The 21,475-nt window shown below is 33.6% G+C and overlaps 1 protein-coding gene across 1 annotated transcript in view; it reads right to left on the bottom strand.

Annotated features, from left to right (window-relative positions):
- LOC107454362 (short transient receptor potential channel 3-like) overlaps positions 1–20,986 on the bottom strand; it is a 30,155-nt gene extending 9,169 nt beyond the window's left edge. The window contains exons 1-9 of the mRNA XM_043054344.2: positions 20,810–20,986; positions 18,835–19,028; positions 16,351–16,511; positions 14,930–15,117; positions 12,028–12,204; positions 10,444–10,741; positions 7,649–7,754; positions 3,461–3,692; positions 2,383–2,549 (exon numbers count right to left, since the gene is read on the bottom strand). Coding sequence (XP_042910278.1) covers positions 2,383–2,549; positions 3,461–3,692; positions 7,649–7,754; positions 10,444–10,741; positions 12,028–12,204; positions 14,930–15,117; positions 16,351–16,511; positions 18,835–19,028; positions 20,810–20,983 — 1,697 coding nt within the window. The 5' untranslated portion in view covers positions 20,984–20,986. The remainder of the gene's footprint in view (positions 1–2,382; positions 2,550–3,460; positions 3,693–7,648; positions 7,755–10,443; positions 10,742–12,027; positions 12,205–14,929; positions 15,118–16,350; positions 16,512–18,834; positions 19,029–20,809) is intronic.
- Between the last annotated feature and the right edge of the window lie 489 nt (positions 20,987–21,475).

The following is a 21,475-nucleotide window of genomic DNA, read 5'->3' as shown; positions in this document are numbered from 1 at the left end:
GCAATGCGTTACAAATAGGAAGTCTATAAAAATATCTTCTGTATAAAAACCTCATTACATGTATGTTTAAACATAAAAGTATTGCTTGTAAACTCGTGCAAATCATGTCATTATTAAAGCACTACAGTGCGTCTCATCATTATTATAATGTACTTATATAATGTTTGATATAATGGATATTCTGCATTTATATAATATATTGTCTCATGTATCCTATTCGTCGAATTCATAACATACATTGGTCTCATTTAACCTACTGATACACGAACATAAGGGAATGCAAACCGGTTTCATCCCAGTCAAAACAATAAAGCTGTAAAGTATCATCTGATAATTAAAATAGAATCTTAGAGAGTGCGTTTAATAATTTGGACTGTAGGAATCTCAGGCAAAGATTTACTCATAAAAAGAAAATCCAAAAAATTTTTCCCATGAAAAACATAAGTGAATCTAAACGTGTTCAACAGAAGTTATTTACAATAAACTAAGGCAGTGATCTTCAAAGTTTTAAAAAGGAATCCATATGAATTTAATTCCTACGTACGCTGAAAGTTTCTAACACAACAACAGCTGATAAAATGTCCCTTTATTTCAAGTATCAATTCATTTTTTTTTATGAGTTGATTTACTATTGTGAAGAGAATGTAATATGATAAATCAATTAAAATTGAACCAATCACAGAACATCAAGCCTATAACATTTAGGAGAGCACTTTTATTGAAAAAACAAGAAAAGAAAGAAAGCTGCAAGCAACGTGAAACTCATAAAAGAAAAGTGTCGCATTATTGTTATTCTTTCAAAATCTGTCGCTGATCGTATTTACTATTTTAGATATAAGTAAAAATTAAAAGCTGAGGGTGATATTTTTTCTTCCTTCTGACAGGGGCTATAATATTTTCTTTTACAGTGAATGCATTTATGATTTTGGAACTATAGTTAGCAAAGTAATAACACTAAAAATAATGCTTGAATATCTTTCTTGTCATTTTTTATTTTGTTACGCTATTTTGCTAGGTTTGATTTTGTTTGGTTTTGTCGGTAACATTAAGTGATTCATTGAATAGTTAAATAAAATGATAGAAGTGCAAGATTTTATGATAAATAGTGTTTGAAATGAACTATTTTATAATCAATAAACTGCAGAACATATTGAGGATAAATTATTCATGCTTTTTTTTTTATTAAATTTTTGTAAAACTATATCCCGTTGGGAAGGTCAGTGTAACAAAAAAAGTTTTCACATCAAGCAAAGTTATACTTTAAATGAAATTAAATGTGAGATTCCTCAGCACATAATATCCAAGTAGGGATATCAATATAATGTTTAAGGGTGACGACGATAACAGAAGAAAGTTTTTTTATTACAATTTTATGAACATAGAGCAAGTTCTTTTTTTTTCTTCAACCCATTGACAAAATGGGTCTTGTCCACACACTTTTCAGCTGTGTTCAAGAAAGAGCATGCATTGCTATGACAACCGCTGCTGTTTATCATTTCACTAGACAGGCATTTTTAATGTGTATTTACATCATTTAAAGTATTCTTTTTTTTAAAACTATTAACGTATAATTGACGGTTAATATGAATATGAATGCTGCTGCTGAAGGAGGAGGAAAAGTGTGTTGAAACACGTGTACATCGGGGCAGACGACAAACATGCATGGAGACAGCAACCCATGATTTGAGTCCATGCAGAAAGAGAAGACCCATGGGTAACCAGTGATCGTCATAAGGGTATCAAAACTTTTTCAAAATATTAATGTGGGACAACCAGTGTGTATAGATGTATATTTTTTTTTTAAATCGCGTTTAAAATGAAAAGGGGCCAAAAAGGCATGCACGCGCAAAATAAATCTTATAGGGTAACACTACTACTCTGGATATGAAGGATTCCATGCAACCAAGCATCTCCTGTAATAAATGTGCAACAAGTATGGAAATGTTAATAAAAATATAACATTTTCTTTTAATATATGTTAGGTCTGATTGTCGACTTTCACCGGTGTATTTCAACAGTCAAAAAGTTACTTTGATGAATGTCAGAAATATATATTATGTCAGATATTAATTTATATTAGTGATTATAGCAACATTATTTCGATCACTGATATTTTAATGTCCGATTAGGATAAATTAGAAAGAACAACAATGTTGGGAGAAACCGGGAAAATGAATAAAAGGCCGAACTTTAACTTTTAAAATGAATCAGTGTAGGGAATACCGGGCAAATATTTTTAATCTTAAAAAAAAAAAAACATTAGAGTATAGCGGCTGTTATCTGGCCCAGTATTCAGGTATTGATTTTTTCCCCCTAATCAATTCTCATCAGATATGAAAATGATGGAGGAATAAAGTAACCTATATTGTAGAGATAACGTACTTGCTGAAGGATGATAGTTGTGTCCTGGTTTCACCCTTTGCGTTGGTCTGTGTCATGCCATCGTAGTAGGCGTACATCCTGGTGAGAGGGATGGCAAATGAAGAGTTGATCAGCATACAGAGACACAAAAAGTAACCTATTTGAATCGCCATCTTACCCAAAGACACCTGCAATAAGACTTTCAATTGAATTGTAATATGCGTATCAAAATTCAATAATGATTTGAATAAACCAATCTGTCTCTAAAAGAACGAATTCTTTACTCAAATTATTTTCTCTCTGAAGGCATTGCAAAAATTTATTGACTGAAAGAATCTGCAGTTTAGCGAAAATGATAGAAACTAAGATTTTACAGGTCATTAAATCTTAAAGACTTCATTAAACGCTTCTCTTAACCATTTTTTTTGAAGAAAAAAAAAGTGCAAAAAATCAATAGATTTTTATTATTTCATTAATGAATACAAGAAACTAAAACGAAACATTATGCATACATTTTAATTTCTTATGTTTAAAAAAACATTTAACTTACCACCGAATTATCTCGGACCAATGAAAATGCATGTCATTTTTTTGTTTCAAAATTCAACGAAATGGGTTCAATAGAAATCAAATGAGTTAGTTGCGTTCACCAAGAGTGGACAGTTGGCTTCGCCTTTATCACGTGGTATGCGACGATACTATTTCGATATTTTTGATAGAAAGATATGAGCAATCCTAAACATGGTTGGACAAAAATATTTATTTCACACACTTTGTGTTCATTTCTTTTAGCATTCAATATTTCATAAATGTATTGATATTTCGCGCTACTTTTTATGATTTTTTTTCTCCTTTGAGTGAATAGTTTGTCCTTTTTGAGACATTCTGCTGGAAAAACAGCAGTTTTTGAATTTAAAGTATATTTAATGAGCTGGAGAAACGAAAGGTAGATGATAAAGCTAAGTGACTGTAAAAGAATTCACTTTTTGTGTTTGGCGCGCATTAAGGGTTGTCTCTCATATTCAAGAACAGAGATGCTTCGTCCGAATAGGTGGAGCCAACTCCTGGTGAAGGCGAACTATAGTTGCAGAAATATTACCTGTAAAGGTCCGAGACGAGAGCTCTGTAGACAGTAATAAGCGAGTTTACCAAATGTTAGGACTGTTGCTATAGCCAGAAAGCCTTCGTGAAGTAAAGTGGAGTCATTACTGGGCCAAAATTTTCTCTCCATGGCTTTCTTCTTCTGAATGTGTTCAGAGACGACATCGATCATAGACCTCACCCAAAAGAAAAATGTCAGCACAAAAAAGGACTCCAAAGCAATGTCATACCTAAAGAAGCACTCATTCATAAAAGATTCGAACATTCTTAATGTCTATTCATCTAAGAATCGAACGACCCGCAGTGGACTGATCATTACGACACGGCTCCCAGCAGATCACCAAAGTAAAGCATCACTGACTGCTGTCAGTGTGCGGGTGGGTGACCCCTTGGATCAGTCTGGGTAGTGACCAAGGATGTGCGGTATGGGTACTCGGTAAACTTGTTCTACCGTAAAGTGCTCGACTTCTTTGCTTGCAGGTAGTGACCAAGGATGTGCGGTATGGGTACTCGGTAAACTTGTTCTACCGTAAAGTGCTCGACTTCTTTGCTTGCAGGTCGTCGGGCTAAAGAAACGGAGGTGCCATCCCCTCTGCAGAAGATCAAAATGGTGATGGATCATCCTCAGGGATGTTTCCCAGACCGTCGCCAATAGCCCATGGTGCAGCTCTAGTACAACGCAAATGAACTACAACTAATGATAGAACGTACCCGTTAGGGTCTAACCTAAAATATGCAAATTAATGAGTGCAGTTACTTAAGTTTATTAAATCAGACATAATAAACGTTCTTTCTCTGAATAAAAACACCTTTTTTTCGACAGATTTGGATAAATGGCAGCACTCTAAGAAATTGGGTCCAAAGAGTTAAGCCTGGAGAGTGGTCAAAAGTTTGGACCCTTTAATGTTTGTTATACTTTTTGCATATTTTGGCGATAACTGTTTATGCGAATCGAAAATTTTTAAGGCCACTTAATAAAATCCATTTATCCAAAGATCATCCCGAGCAAAAAATAATTTTTAATAATTATTATTTTTTTGATTATTTAATTATTAAATTTAATTATAGACGAAAAAATGTCGAATTGAAAGTTATATCATTTTAAAGAATGCAATTTTATAGAGCAGAATATAAAATTTGAAGGAAATTAGTGGAATATTTCTCCTTGTTCACGTTAGTGGAATATTTTTTGAGAAATTGAATTGATAATTGAGGAACTGAATTTTGAATATCAATTTTGAATATCAATTTTGACTTTTTTAAAATTTAATAATTCCAAAACTAGGAGACCCATTTCGCTTAAACTTTGTATTCTGCCCTATAAAATTAATTTTTTTAGAATAATATAAAATTTACGTGTAACTAGCAATTCAAAATGTTTCGACTATTAGTAAATTCAATAATAAATTATTAAGTGATTTTCATTATTTATTATCTTCATAATTTATACCCGTAATTTATTGTAATGCATAGAATGTATTTTAGAATTGTGCTCTCTTGAGATATCGAGAAATAAGCAAAGCGAAATAAGAGAGAATTGAAATAACATGAAAGGGTGTTGACAGCTGTCTTGCCTAAACTATTGGCGTCAGATCCTAGAACCATTAAGATTGAGTCTTATTACCTTAAAATACGATCATTAAAATAAAAGTTATTTAAGGTTTTCAATTTTTCTCTTTCGCATTGTACATATAAAATTATGTATTCAATGATGTGCATATTCAATTAGGTATGTTATGTCTCCTACAGTTTGTATTCACAGTATAAAATTTAAGGATTCTCACATTCATTCAAAAATAAAACCTTTTTTTTTTTTATAGGAAAAGCAAAAGCATTGATGCTTGCAAACAGAAGAATTTTGAAACATTCTCTGATAATAATGAACATATAATTTCGAACGTAAAAAACTGCTAGACTCAAATTCTTGAGAACGGGAGTTCGAACCCAGCAGGCCGAAGAGTCCCCGTGTAGTAAATGGTGACTGGGGCATGCTAAAATTGTCGAGTCACGAAGTCCTCCCTGTTCCCATAGCAAATAATACACCTGGGGGTACTGGATTGGAGATCGATCTTTCTCTGGTTCAGTTCAAAATTACGATCTGTTGATGAATGAACGGATGCATAAATGGGCTCGCCCTATAAACGGGTGTAGCGATGAGTGTGGCAGAAGTCGACTTCTTGGCCATAGATGGCGCCACTGGAAAGCAGGAACACTCGCACCCCTAGTGCTTTAATGACCTACGACGACAACAGCATTAATTTTTATTACGATTAAAAAAAAGTTACAATAAAATACTGCGTAGATGCGCAGTTGGAAGATATTTTACATTAAAATGAAAAGTTTGCAAGCAAAACATTTTAATTCAGCTCAAAATTATTTGTTTATAACAACAACAAAAAAGAAGGACAGAATATCTTCACTCTTCTCTTTAAATTAATATCGAATAATTTTTTTTTTTCACTTTCGAACGACAGTGTGGGAACATCTCGGAGCGAACTCTAAAAATTTCGAAAGTCAGGGACACGCCCAATGCCTCTGTACTGAATTCTTGAGATTTCTAATCGTCAATCCTTCTAAGCTTGGATGATCGAAAGAATACTTTATATCCATGTATGTAGCTTTTAGATTAATCGTGCATATATTTGTAAGGTTCTGATAGTTACTTTTAAATTTTTATTACGTATGTTTATTTTTAGCTATTGGATAGTTTTGTGCAATGTCTTGACCCTCAGAAAGACCTTGAACTTGGAGGGGTGGGTTAGATGTCGCACCTCTCTCCCCACACCACATCTCATTGCTGTCAGAGCATTTCTTAACTTGGACTTCGAACAAAGAAGTTCAAATTAGCAAGCTCTCTCATGAGCAACATCTCATTGTACACTGCAGCAGCCGCAATAGTTTTCTTCAAGTATATAGTTCATCTATTTTATTAATTTATGTTCAATAAATGTCTAATCAAAACTATACAGTCAACATCATAATAAAAACAATTAAAAAAATTTTTTTTCATCACTATATATTTAGCACAGGTGTCTCTAAAATCGATAATAATTCAAATATGATATGAAGCGGGTTAAAAACTTCAGCATAGCCTATATTTCATGTATACTATTGTCTACTTGGACTATAGGCATTCATATGCATTGCTTTCTAATTATTATTAATAGTAGGTTTTGAGGGATCATTTGGTGGACACTTTAATAATTTTTTATAATTTTTGGGTTCAAGTGACAACTTTGATACTAATACCAAGTCAAAGGACATGTGTCAAAATTTCCAAAAACATATACATATGCTAAGAAATATGTTTAAAAATATTTAAAGAAATATTTTATTTCGTCCACGTCGTTCTATATGTAATAGTTAGCACAGGTGTCGCTAGAATCGACGATGTTGTAAAATATGGTATGAGGCTGGCTAAAAATGTCTGCATAGCCTACATTTAATGTATACTATTATCTACTTGGACTCGAGGCATTCGTATCCATTGCTTTCTTATTATTATTAAAATGATGAGGAAGAACAAGAATTATTTGATCACGGAGATCCAGAAAATGTTCGTAAATATTATGGGGCCCCAACTTAAATGTTTAACAAAAGCTGATATAAATGATGAGGAGGAACAAGAATTATCCTTAATTTATTGGAAAGAGGGAATTAATTTATTGGAAAATTAATACTTTTTGCACATTTAGAAATTATTGGCTTAACTACTTACATAAGCTGATCATTAATGGGGTAAAAAGTATCGTTCGTATAGAAGAGGTGCACAGTTTGGAACAAAAAAACTTTATTACATAATTTACCAGATACTAATAGATAACGAAATCAGATGTTTCAAATATACAATTTGAAACATTTAATTTCGTTCGATAAGCTCTAAATTATAAAATTAATGTTGCTTTTTATTTTTCTTTAGTCAACACAGCACTAAACTTCTTTTTCCAATAAATTCTATTGACCGACAACTAAAAGACTGAGAATGATATTAAAACCTTTATATCGTTTCGATTTGGCAATTGAAAAAAAAACATTTTTTGACTCTATAAGTTTGTTTCGTAGGTACAAATTGTGTAGTTAATCAAATGAGGAAAGTTCTAATATTTTCAGATATTTGTGTAACCATTCGGAAATATCCTAACTATCTGATTTCCCCGAAAATAAGCATATTACGAAGTGACCTTACCAGTTCCAAACGACCAAAAAGAATCTCCTAGCACCCTCTGCCCAATATCTTCTTGCGGTTGACCAGATAAAACCCATCACATAAATGACCACAATGACTTCCATTCCTGCAAATGCAAAAGTGAGAAACAGGAGTACAATTTGCGGAATGAATTAAAATTAGACAAAGTGCATATACATTCCATGTTGGTGTCATAAAAATAATGTAAATTAATAAAATTGTGCACGAATTTACACTTGAGTCAATAAATAATGGAGTAACGAATTGAGTTAAAAAGTATGCAGCACTGTTATTGTAATATATAAGATTGATGTTTTTTGTTAAATTAGAACTAGCCCTCATTGACTTTTTATCATCCAGCATTCGAGCCACTAATGCTTTCTGCATTTAGAGATTATTTAGGTCCCGCATTTTAAAGACCTTACAACACTGAAGTCAAGCATCACTGGCTGCAGTCAGTAAGCGGGTGGGTGAGCACTTTGTTCAGCCTGCGTAGGGACCGAAGGTGTGCGGTATCGGTCCTCGTTAAACTGCTTTACAGTGAAAGTGCTCGACTTCGCGCAGGTCATCGGACTACCAAAGCGGGGGAGGCTTCCCCTCTGCAGAGGATCGAAGTGGCGATGGCATGTCTTCGGATCGTCGTCGAGGATGTTTCCCAGACGATAACCCATTTGTGCAGCTTCAATGCCACGTAAATAAAGTACCAACCTCTGCTTTTCAATGACGAAAGAGAATTGCTTGATTGAAGGGGGGGGGGACATGAAATTATTTTAATTTTTTAAGTTTGTAGTATCAATAATTTTTTCTTCTTCTTAGAATTTTCTTAAAATAGCTAGAAAAAAGTATTGTAAGTTAGTTTCGAACAGCAAAATTTCATATCGCTTGGTAGTTAAGTTAGAAAAAAAAAAGTTTATTTTAATCAGGTGACAGCAATTCTAAAAAGAACTGCAATTTTTATTCATAAACTTGACTATGAAATCGTAACCGTTGACATTTTTGCTCTTAATGCATTCAAAAATAGAAATAGTAACTAATTATCTGATGTGTCGGAAATAACGCAATTTCTTTCATTTCGGTTTTCTTAAAAGTAATACTATCATTGGCTGTAATATCGTTAAGAGTTGATTTCGTCACGTGACATGCAGCTGGGGAAAAAAGACAGAAGAAGAAATGAATTGTAAAGGTTTAGCTTTTTTTTTTTTTTTTTTTTTTTTTTTTTTTTTTTTTTTTTTTAGCTTTCTCTTAGCTTTCTCCGTCGAACTTGAAAAAGTTTTTTCTTTCTTAATAAAGAATTTATATTCTTTCAGATTTCAAACTGAGTTTGATGAATTCAGCAAAATAATACAATTACTTAGAGGGTCTTTGAAACAAAGATTGGAATGACCCAATTGAATTATGATGAGCTAAATTATGTTCATTTCAAATACATAAAAATTTGGTACTGAAATTTTTAGAATAGTACAAAGATTTACATTCATTTCAATACACAGTTTACATCATTAAACTCATGACAAAGACGATAATTGATCTTCCTCCATTTCTTGCGAAGCAACTTTGGGGTTACAGTTGAGGCTATGATTCGATTTCTTAAGGGAATAATATTAGTCATTGTTCTCTTGTGTCTTTGATGCAACTTATGAAAGTCTAGAGGCCATCTCGTTCGAAATGAATGAGGGTCCGTTTGTCCAAAACCATTCCATTTCATCGGAATATTTATCAGTAGCCCTTCGGACTAGCAATCGTTGAAAATGTATATTTTTCTTTCCCAGTTTCATGTTTTTGGCCTGCTTTTGTCACAAAATAACGTATTTCATCCTAAATGTGTCCCTTGATGTACTAGAATTTTTTATTTAAAAAATATAATGAATCTTATAGAGACATGTTAACGAACGAAAGAAAATGTGAATGGAACTAATCCTTCGAACCAGTAACTTAATTTCTATCTCGGGCACCTAAGTTAATGGGAAAAATAACATTCTTTCACTGCATTTTAAGGCAAAAATCATTTCTATGTGCCGAAAAAATTATTTTCTAATGGGATTATTAGAAATTGAATTATTCCATGTTTTTTTTTTTCAATTCCTACCATTAGTTCACTTTCTCCCTATACCTTCATCAAATTTTCAATCGTTCATTCAAATATTTTTTCAACATTTATAATCATTCAAGTTCAAATAAATTTGTTTGAACTTGTAATGGATGGCACTTGATGTTGATACAGTTTTTTCAAATATATTAATTCATTCATTAAGTGGAGATGAGCGTAAAACGAAATGGAATTTTCTGATGGGTTATATGGCTTTAAACTTTAGTGAAAGCGATTCAGTTTTTCACACATTTTAGAAATAACACCAGTGATCATTTCTAACTTATAGCTCTATTTAAACAAAAAATAGTTTATTGCTCACAATTAAATATTTAATTATTTTATAGTCGCTGTGTCAGATTAATTTAATAAAGAACGTGACGTGTGGTCCACGTCACCCAATTTATACTTTTATAGAGTTGTCTGATAGCCTTTTATTTTCTTTCCAATTCCTTCGATTGGTTATCACACTCTCCCCTATATATCTTGTTCAAATCTTCAATTCATTAAATTCAAGTAAAAATACATATTTCTCATACTTGTAGTGGAATGACACTTGATGCTAATACAGTTTTTTCAAATATATTATTTCATTCATTAAATTTAATTTATTAATTAATATTGAATTAACGAGAAAAACTGTAACTGAAATAAACATTTATCTTTGTTGATCCAATTGACTTTTTCTATTATTGTAAAGGAAGTATACCTGTGTTGGGGGGTCCTCTCTTGTTCCTTCCGGTGTCCAGGTAGTTGAGTAGGAATATAAGGAAAAGGAAGAATAGAAAAGAGGCTAGACTCATCAAGTAACGGTTCAGTGGTGAGTGGTACTTCTTGAGAAATTTCACTTCTGGTACAATGATGAGTGCAAAGCAAATGACGGGTAGAAGAAGAATGCGTACCAGAACGTGAAGACACTTCCAGTGGAGGGGGAGGCGAGGCCAGGATCGAAATTCTCCCAACCAATGTGCCGTCAGAACTTGTTGCACCATCGAATGAGCTACAAACTATAAAACACGCACATCATTTCAATGGAATGGGATTCTCACATCGAACAGAATGATAAATTATTATTCGGCTCAAAAGACTTTCAAAGCCTCATTCAGGGAATGGATGAAAAAGAATTGTTGATACAGATCAAAGGAATTTTTTCATTTAAGAAAAATTTCTTTGTCTCCATCTTTTTCGTCACGCATTGGACAGATCGTTAAGACACGGTTCCCACCACATCACCAAAGTCAAATCTGGTTGCAGTCAGTGTGCGAATGGGTGACCACTTGAATCAGTCTGCGAAGGGATTGAGGATGTGCGGTATGGATCCTCGTTAAACTGTTCAACAGTAAAGTGCTAGACTTCACGTTCAGGTCGTCGGGCTACCAAAGCGGGGGTGCCATCCCCTCAACGGAGGATTAAAATGGTGATGGCATGTCTTCGGATCATCCTCCGGGATGTTTCCCAGACCGTAGCCAATAGCCCAGTGTTCAACTCTAGTGAGGCGTAAATGAACTACAACAACAACAACTCATCTTCTTTTGAAAAAATATAAAGAAAGAAAAAGAATTTAAAATTTTTTTTTTAAATGTTCGTCGTGAGAACCCCCTCCAATGGCAGGGCTCGATTTTTCCTTTGTGGGTAAAACTCCTAATACGCAAATGAAGCAGATTGTTTGATTCTGGCTATTTTGATTTCAATTCAATACGTCAACAAATCATTTTCTCATGATAATTTAAATCGGCAGATATCCGAAGAAATTATTTTTCGAATTCGTGATACAGTAATTGAAAGTATGATGACTTACAGAAATTTTCATTGAACATCGAGCATTACCCCCCTCAACTCTTTTTTGAAACATGTGTCAAGAAAACTAAATATTTTAATTGGAATGCGTGGACGGAATCAGGACATCCAGTAGAAGGAAACTAGGCAATATTCTCGGAGTGCCAGATGAAAAAAATAAACACATAAATAAATAAAAGCGTAAAATTTAAGTTTATGATTTACATCAATTATTTTGTTCATTATTTTCTTTGTAAATTTCATTTCAAAGGGTAAAATAAATTCATCGATCATGCTTCTCCTCAGAGAATTTTTTGCGTGGAATTGCATATGAATTTTTCACCTACTCTAACATGGCTCATTTTTGAATTAAATGACACGAGCTTTGCATTTATTTGGATGTCTGTTTTATTCTGAAATGGCTACCCGGGATCAGATAAATATTTTTTTTTCTCGGTTAACATTCTTAATTCTTATAGAGTGAAATGTCTCGGAGACAACAGTTAAAAATGGTCACCTCTTTTTGGTGATAGTCTATGGCCAACTGCAACCTGGGGAAGAGTGACCTCTCGTGTTCTACATCGAATCCTCCTGGAAGTTTCAGAAGAGTTTCTATTTCAGATGGATTCCGACACTCAGACAAAAGTGAGACCAAGAATTTCCTCACCTTCTTTCCAAGTTCAACATATTCTGACTGAAACAACAAAAACTTTTGCTGTTATTAACATTCTAAAAGAATTATGTTTTTTAGGCGCAACAGCTAAATAGGTCGTTGAAAAATCTGACTCTTCCCAAACCTTTTGCAACGCTCCTGGCTAAGTTTTTTTTTCCAATTTTATTTTATAACCGTTGTTGAACAGTCGATTCAATTTTTTGGGGTTTACAGCCACTCATGTCCAACTCCGTATTCTTGTCATTTTAAACCCAATCTAAGAACACAAGGGAAATCCCGGATCAAGGATTGGGGGAAATTTGCCTTCGTGGAGGACTTTTTTGACGGAACTAACTTGTATTTGTGTTACACGAAGAGGAAAAGCACGAAATCCTCCCACGATTAGCCTAATGGCAAGGGAAAGGACCCTGATCCGTCTACCACTGAGGTTATTTTTACCTCAGCACTGGGGTCGGTGCAATGGCGGAATTCGTATCGACTGGGATTCGAACCCGGTTCACCTCATTGGAAGGCGAATGCTCTATCCTCTGAGCCCTCACGGCTCGATAGAGTTTGAATTTTAAAAATTTAGAGTTAAAAACTTCTATTGTGATACATTTAGCTGTAAAAGTATTTTTCTTTGAAATATACTTGAGCATTCTTCGGCCATTGTTAGTGACGAATGCAAGGTTTCTCAGTGTCATCAGGGTTAATTTTTATATTCCAGAAATCACTGACTAAAATTAAACACTTCATTTATTTATGAAGGTTTCTATAAAAGGTAGTCATTTGATCAAAAGTCATCTCTACCTTTCTTTCATCTTTTTAAAAGTTACTGGATTCCTACTCATTAGTTCAACACTCTCCCTACAACATATCTTCTTCAAATTTTCAATCATTCATGAAATATTGAAATAATTCATACATTCAAGTTCAAATACATTTTTTTCAAACTTGTTCACAAATATTGTTCATAATACTTGTTCACAAATACTTGTTTTCAAATATTAAATCATTCATTAAATTTAATAAATCAATTTTAGTTTTCTCAATGTGAGAAATTTTTTTAAAAATTATTTAATAAAAAGTAACTGAAATAAAAAATTTCGTTGTTGTCTTACGTAAGAATTGACTTTTGTATTAATTGTTGAATATTTTTTTATATTACTTCTTTCTTTAATAAGACTCCTCAATTTGTTTATCAAATACTGATTTGGAGAAGTAGTCTATGCTCCTCAAAAAGCTGATAAGTCTGACGTCGATCTTCGCCCTTTGAGGTACAATTGGTAATTGTTCCTGCATCCTATTTATCTTGAACAAAAACTAAAAAATCTTTAAAAATTTTCTTAAGTTCACTTGAATTTGCGAAATTCTGTGAACATGACTTGAACAATGTAGCCCTCTATTATCATAACTAGTTTTGCGAGAATATTCGAAAATTTTGGATATCTTTAATTTGTCTATTTAAATCTATTCCATTTTTTTCTTTATTCTTCTTTACGCTTTGCTTACATTTTTAGCAATCTTATTTTTGTTTATTCTAATGCCCAAAACTGTAAATTCTTTCACATTTTGGTTATTTGATTTTGATTTAACAAATATTACCTTTCCTTATTCTATTTTTACATTCTTTATTTTTATGTATGAATTTATTTTCTTCATCGGAAATATTATTGCAATCTTTTACCTGGATGTCAGAAGGAAAGTGTAAGACAAGCTCCTTTCATAATCAGAATAAGTGAATCAGTTTTCTTCGATTTTGAAATAAAACCTGTTTCAAGCATTTAATCACCCATTGAAATCCAACACAAGCTATTAAACCCAATAGTGTGTAAGTTAAATCAGTCATTAAAATATAAAATTTAACTAACCAGGCTATAGCTCCAAATTTCACGTTTAAAGTAAAAATTACCCTTTTTTTTTAACATTTACAAAAAATTTTTCTTCTCTTTGGACATTTAATTTTTCAAAAATTTTAGTTTTGGGATTACTTTTAGAGTACTTCCTGTGTCGGACATTTAAAAAAGATAGTTTTATTCATCACAATCAGTTGTTGGTCATTTTTATTTTGAAAGCATACTATTCATTTTTATTTTATAACCGTTGTTGAACAGTCGACCCCATTTTTTGGGTTTACGACTGCTCATGTTCCACTCCGTAGCCTTGTCATTTGACCCCAATCCAGAAGACAAGGGAACTCCAAGATCAAGTATTGGGTGAAATGTGTCTTCATGGAGGACTTTCTGGTGGAATTAACCCACATTTGCGTTACATGGAGAGGTATGAGAACCTCCCACGGTTAGCCTGACTGCAAGGGGACTCTAATCCATGATACGTCTACCGCTGAGGATATTTCCCGTCAGTACTGGGGTCGGTGCATGCCGAATGCGGAATTCGTATCGACCCGCCACTGCTAGGATTTGAACCCGGTTCATCTTATTGGAAGGCGAACTTTCTATCCCCATCACGGCTCGGATACTTTTCATTGTCAATTGTGTAGTGGGTCACTTTTTGCTGGGATTGATTCTCAGCACTAAAGAAGCTCACTTTGTTCTCTATGATAAAGGATCGCTAGTTGATCACAGCATTTGCATGTCCCCGAGAAGCAAAATGACGTGTTAGTGATCTGTCAGGAATGTCCCATTCTATTTTAACTATCCGTTAAAATACATGTTTCTACTACGACGCGTTTAATTCTGACAGCTTTAGTTTTAGACATTGTGTAGCCTGGAGGGCCCATTTAGATAAGAAAAGAGGGGTGTCTCACCCTAAACTCCTTGTCCATGAGAGCGCATTCACTCAATTGGGCATCCATGAGAAACCCATAGAGGATTGGATCGTCTGTCACCTGACAGGTGTAGGCAGGATTGCAGAGTGCGTTGTAACTGTTGAGTCGAATTCTAGACTGTGAAGATCCTGCCTGACGAAGGATTGCCTTGCATTTGGGACACAGACCTATGAGTAAAAAAAACAGATTTTTCTCTCTTGAATTTGTTTAGGTTGTACCACTTACGTTACGATACCTACCCTATTTGAAAACAAAAAGGGTTTCTTTTTTTCCTGGAACATTTAATCCTCAAAGTATGCAATAAAGAAACTATTCATCCTAAACAACTTTTAATCTAATAATCGGATTTTCAAGTACAAGGTCTCAGACTTAATGGTCCGAAGGTGTGACCTCAAATAGGCTCATGAATGAGTGCAGACGATATTTTAAACTGCGAAGTCAGACACAAAAATATTTTTTCTCTACATACCTTTTTGCTTAAATTTCGTAATCACAAAATATAAGAGGTATCCGCAATCCGGGAAATAGGATTCGAACACTTTGATCAGGAAAGGGATCACAACTTTGGAATCCTTCCTATTAATTTTACTTTTTACATATTTTGCCCTTCCTCGACACATTTCTAAGCATATCAAAAAGATTTTGCACACAAGTATAAAATTCGATAATCCATAGGTGGTTCCATGCAGAAAAATAATTTAAAATAATTATTTATTACTTTTATTATTTTATTTTATTGCAATCGTAAAGAAACTTCGAATCCTATGATACACACATTTTTACATTATTTTAAAGATCGATAGGGCAAAATACAAAATTTGAATGAAATCGGTCTAATAGTTCCTGAAGAAACAGAAACAAATATTAAATATACGTCTTTTTACTTCTCAGGCTGATTTCGTCCAAATTTTATCTTTTATCCTATAAGATTATATTATTGAAAATGATGCAGAAAATCGTATGCCTTATCATTCAAAACTTTTTCGACAGTTCTTAAATAAAATAATAAAAAAAAACCTATAAGTATTTACTAAAATTAATTTTTTACAAGTCATTATCTTTAGGTGACGAATTTCATAATTGTATTGCAAAAGTTTTTCAATTCGCGTTATCATCAAATTTATATTATATATCGTCTCATTTAACTAATTAATACACGAACGTAAGCAAGTGCAAACAGTCGCATAAAAGCAATAAAGCTGTGTAGTATCACATGAGTAATTAAGATTTTACATAGTGCGTCTCATAATTTTGCCAGAGACAGTATAGAGCACCTTAATTTCTGATACTAAGATTACTTGAAATGTGAATCAATTTTTTCTGGGTCATAAAAACTCTTTAGAAATGACGAAATTATCCTTTTGACACTGTTTGAAAAAGAAACGAAAAAGTGTTCTTACAGTTGGGTGAGTGAGGTTCTTCTATTCGATGACCCCTTTCTAGAAACATTCGAACCATTTTATAGTCTCCCTTCTGTGCTGCCAACAAGATGGGTGTGATGTCCGGTGAGTAATTCGGACTCTCTTCACATCCTTTCATCTCCACCTCTGGGTATTCCTTTCTGCAAAAGTAGAATTAGGTCATCTTTGTTGATTTCCAAAGCCTCTCCAGTATTTACTAACGAGCCTGCCCACTTTTTAGGCTTACTATAGTTTGTCCAAGCTAAGAACTCCTCCCGCCATAAAGTCTGAGGCCGTCTGGTACTATGGAAACGGGAATAGCGCATTTCAGGGAGGGTAGCTTCACTCTAGGATTAACTCAATAGACCAAAGAAAGAGATTCTCGCCGACCCGAGCCGAAACCACTCCAAAGCAGCAACCCCGCACCCCTACTTGATATAGTCATACCTCGTTTACCCTAGTCACCTCCACAGGTTCAGATGAATGTTTGTGGGAATTCTTATTTTAGACAAACTATACAGTGAACTGAATACCTTAATGCTATTTAGAAAATATAACGTTTATAACTCAATGAGATCGATCTAGTGAATGCTTGTTACAAATTACTTTTTAAAGTTTTACAGCAATAATTTTTAGCAATTCAACTTGATTCTTCGCACCTAAAGGCGGCACATAGGTTGAATGGAATAAAATAGGGAGCAGACTGGACAAATACTGAACACGTTTCTAATGAGTCAGAGGCATGCATTGTTTGCATCATTCCGGGTTTTTCCAACGGTTATAAATCTTTTCAGAACAATTTCAGCGGCAGCTCCGAAATTCGGACTGTGAATGAAAGGGATAAGTTTCGCCCCCGATCCTAAAATATGTTAGATTGTTCTTGAGAGAATTGAATTTTCTCATTAGCTTAGAGCTAGCTATTGATTTAAATGAAACTACAGACTACTTTTGTTTTATTAAACATCTTAAGGATAAAATCAGTGATGTTTTATAGTTTATAGCTCTTCATTAATTAAAAAAACGAGTTTATAGTACGTATTTAACATTTTTTTTCGCTATGATAACTCAACTCAATGATTAGTATTTTTTAAGTTTCGTGAAACCTCGTCTTCGATTTGTTTTTAGTTAAGCTTCTAAAACATCATTAAAACTAAATAATTTAAAATCAATGCTGGTAATTGAAATAAAAAAAAAGAAGTTATGTTCTCATAGGACAAATGAATGGAGAAATTATTCTAATCCTTTCAGGAGATAGGTAAAAAATAGTCATACTATTATTGACGAAAATAATGCTTGATTAATTTTAGTTATGGGAAGTCATTTTATTTTATTGTATAACCGCCATTGAACAGCCGACCCCATTTTGGGTATACAACTACAAATGTTCAACTCCGCATCTTGAACAAAATCTAGAAGACAATGGAACTCAAGAGTTGGGAGAAATTTGACTTTTTAATGGAACTAACCCGCATTTACGTTTACCGCATTACGGAGAGGAAAAACACGAAAACTTCCCTCGGTTAGACTGACGGCAAGGGGACTCTCACCCATGATCCGTCTACCACTGAGAATATTTTACGTCACCTTCGTGGTGGGTACGGAATTCGTATCGAACAGCCATCACTGGGACTCAAACCCGGTACACCTCATTGAAAGGCTCTATCCTCTGAGTTACCACGGTTCATGGGTAGTGATTGAAATAAAAACATACTGCGTACTAAAAAGAAAATGAATGGAGTAAGGGAGTATTCGCTAAGCAGAAACGTGAAAAATCGCTACGCTATTATTGGCGCCATTTATACTTCATTCAATTCGGTAATAAGTAATAATAGAAATTGAAAAAAACTATTTAATAAAAATAAAAATGAATGAAAAAAAATGGAATTAATGCGTTAAGGAGAAACGTAAATGATCTTCATACTGATTTTGACACCTACTATACTTCATTCATTTTGATAATAGAATTTGAATGACAATAAACACAAAATATGTTATTTACAAAAAAGAACAAAATAATGGAGGAATTGTAGTTTAGGAGAAACGTAAATAATAGTATTGTGGTCATGAATGCAATTTTAATCGTTACGAAACGTACTAATGTATGCACAATTGGGATATTTGATATATATTTTAACTGCATCAGTACTGTACATTTTTAATATAGACACAGTGGTGTTGATTTTAGAAATCGTAGAAAATGGTTATCTTTTTTTGATGAGATGTTTTGTTTAATCTAATACCGTGGGTAAGGATAAAAATAATTTGAATTATTGTCTTGTATTTCAGTTATGTGTTAAGAATTTGCAGTTTTGTATTCATCCCCTGCGAAGAACAGGTAGTTATATAATGAAGTAAGAAAAAAATGATTAAAAGATGTGCGTTTTGATTTGTTTAATATTACTGGGGGGGGGGAATCAAAATCATTAAAATGCTACTTATTGTTTGTAATAATGTTTTATCAGGAAAGTGAAGAAGAAGAGGTACTTGATGGCTTCCATGATGGTCCTTGTCAGTTCCACATTCCCAGTTTCTGTTGCGAGTAAAATAGTGTCTTTAATCTCAATCTCGGGTCTTTTAAGAAGAAGTTTGACCATGTCTTCGTTTTCCTCTTTGACGGCTATATGCAATGCTGTCTCTCCTTTGTAATTCACACAATTCACATCCAATTCCCGATTAGCCTGTTATGATAGGTGAGAAGCAGCATTTCAAACAATCACAATGTTATTTATTTATTACTCTAAGTTGTCTCTGAAATCATTGAATGTCATGAGATTCGAGTAGGGGAATGTTAGCTTTCATTTGTAGTCGAGTCATTCCATCAAAATGTTAGCTGGTGGGGTTAAAGCACTGCATTACCTTGCTCAAGTAGCGTCACTCTGTCACTGATGACGTGGATCGTCATTTGAGTGACTATAATCCCCCAGAAAACAGTATTACTTTCGTTGGAAGACCTTCACAGAGCCTCTGCTGTGGTTCTTAACGCATTGGACGGACAATAGATAAATGGAAATGCGCTACTTGATCAAAAGGAATTTCGATTACAGTGGAGAAGTTTGGCACTAGAACGCAATGAACCCTAATTTTTAATAAGGCACACTTCAAAAATTTCATATAAATAGAATTTCGAAATCTGCTTGAATAAATGGCGTATTCTCACAACCTTTCGAAATAAAAAAAGTATTCAGAACTATGTCGGTAATCTTGGGGAAAAAATACACAGAAACACAAATACCATTTACTTTCCCTATTATTTAGATTATTTTAAACGTTTGTCCATTTTTCAATACAATTCTCTCATGTTCTACCACATCCCTTCTGTGAATCTACCATTAGAAATGGAGTAGATCAACCTAGAATCGCATTAAACGCTGCTATGAAACATTCAGATGGACTTTTCAAAGACTTCTCTAATCAGCACGATCTCTCAAAACAGTTTCAAGGGAACCACAATAGGCACATTTCCTAGCTTTTAAAATTTATTTTTTTTAATCATTGTTTTTTCATCGAATTTTAATTAAATTAAACAAATTATTTAATTTTTATTACATTTTGTAAAATATATTATTCTTTTCTTAACAATCAGTTTAACGACTCGCTTTTTATTTCAATACTAAGAATAAATATGATAGGAAACATTTCGAGAACAAAAATAGAAAACTTACTATTCTAATAAAAATTACCATAACAATAACAAACAAAATTTTCAACAGAATTTTTCTGTTCCACATTATGAAACTTTTCAGAGAAGTTTTAAATATTTCTCGACCCAGTGAACAATTTATAAATATAATAGAAATTATCAAAGTAGAAGGAACTTTTGAAAGCAATAGAAATTACCAGAGTAATAGAGATCAACCTTATAATCCTGGCACCATTTTATAGAAGCAGTTCTTAGTCCATAGTGGGAAGTAGTTTCTTTATAGAACTAAAGTATTGTGGCCTCTTCATTTACACTTAATTCATTATCACACACTTTCTACCTACATATAATTCGCTCATTTAAAGGGGGCTGCTGGGGGATGATGATGAGAAAATCTTGTTGTGACATATAAAAAGTATCGAAACGCATTAGTAGATATTGCGTAGCAAAATAGTCAAGTGTTTAAGTTTTAAAATGATGTAAATACTTTTAAAAATAAACAGATTTTTTACTTTATTTAAAAAAACAGGAAACTACATTTTAACGCGTCATTGTGTGTTCGAATTAAAAACTACATGTATTGTTGCTTCTTTTATTATAGAGTTTATGAAGTAAAACGTTGATAAATTTGTGACACATCAACATCTGAGCAACGGTTTTAGAAAATGGCGGACGAATTTGGAAAGCCGGAGAATTATTCAAAAATGGATCCTATATTTAAAATAATGTAAACAAAAAGTGGGTCATCTTTGTCAAAATAAGATACATAAGAGTTGATGTTCCCAGCTAAACATTAAAAGGTGTGAAAGGGATGCTTACTGTTAAAAACTTTTCCACCTCAGTCACACCTCCATCCTCAATGAGCTGAAAGAAGATGGCTTCCTCATTTCTGAGCTGAGCGAGGGGAAGACTTCCTCTCAACTGTGCCACGTCGCTTATCACAATTGTCTCCTCAGAAGAAGAACTCTTGTTCTTTTCCTCTTTTTCTTGCATCTCTTCACACTAGAACTACATGAATGGAGTTATTATAGACAATAGTAATCAATTCCTTATCCCCGATTCCATCCCACACCCGGATTTCGAGCCAGATTCAACAATAAGTCTTCAGAACTGAGAATCAGAACTTCGGACCCAAACGAAGATACTGATTCGAATAATCAGGTAGAGTAAGAAAGAAAATTTCGCCAAATATATTTTCCCGTTGTACACCTAATTGAACAAAAATTTAGGATCAGTTTGAAGACTGAATATTCATTTATCATTTACTGGGAGGCCGGAACAGTCAGGTGGGTAGAGCCTATGTCCAAGAGATCGTGAGTTCCATCCCAAATCGAAGACTCCCCGCGCAGTAAATGGTGAGAGGTGCATGCTAGATCTGCCAGGTCAAAAAGTCCTCTATGTTCCCATAACAAATCACACCTCTGGGGGTACCGAATTGGAGATGGCTCGTTCTCTGGTTCAGGACAAAATTAAGATCAGTGGATG

This window comes from Parasteatoda tepidariorum, chromosome 9, assembly GCF_043381705.1.
Source record: "Parasteatoda tepidariorum isolate YZ-2023 chromosome 9, CAS_Ptep_4.0, whole genome shotgun sequence".
NCBI classification, from domain to species: Eukaryota; Metazoa; Arthropoda; class Arachnida; order Araneae; family Theridiidae; genus Parasteatoda; species Parasteatoda tepidariorum.
This window is presented reverse-complemented; position numbering and strand designations above follow the sequence as displayed.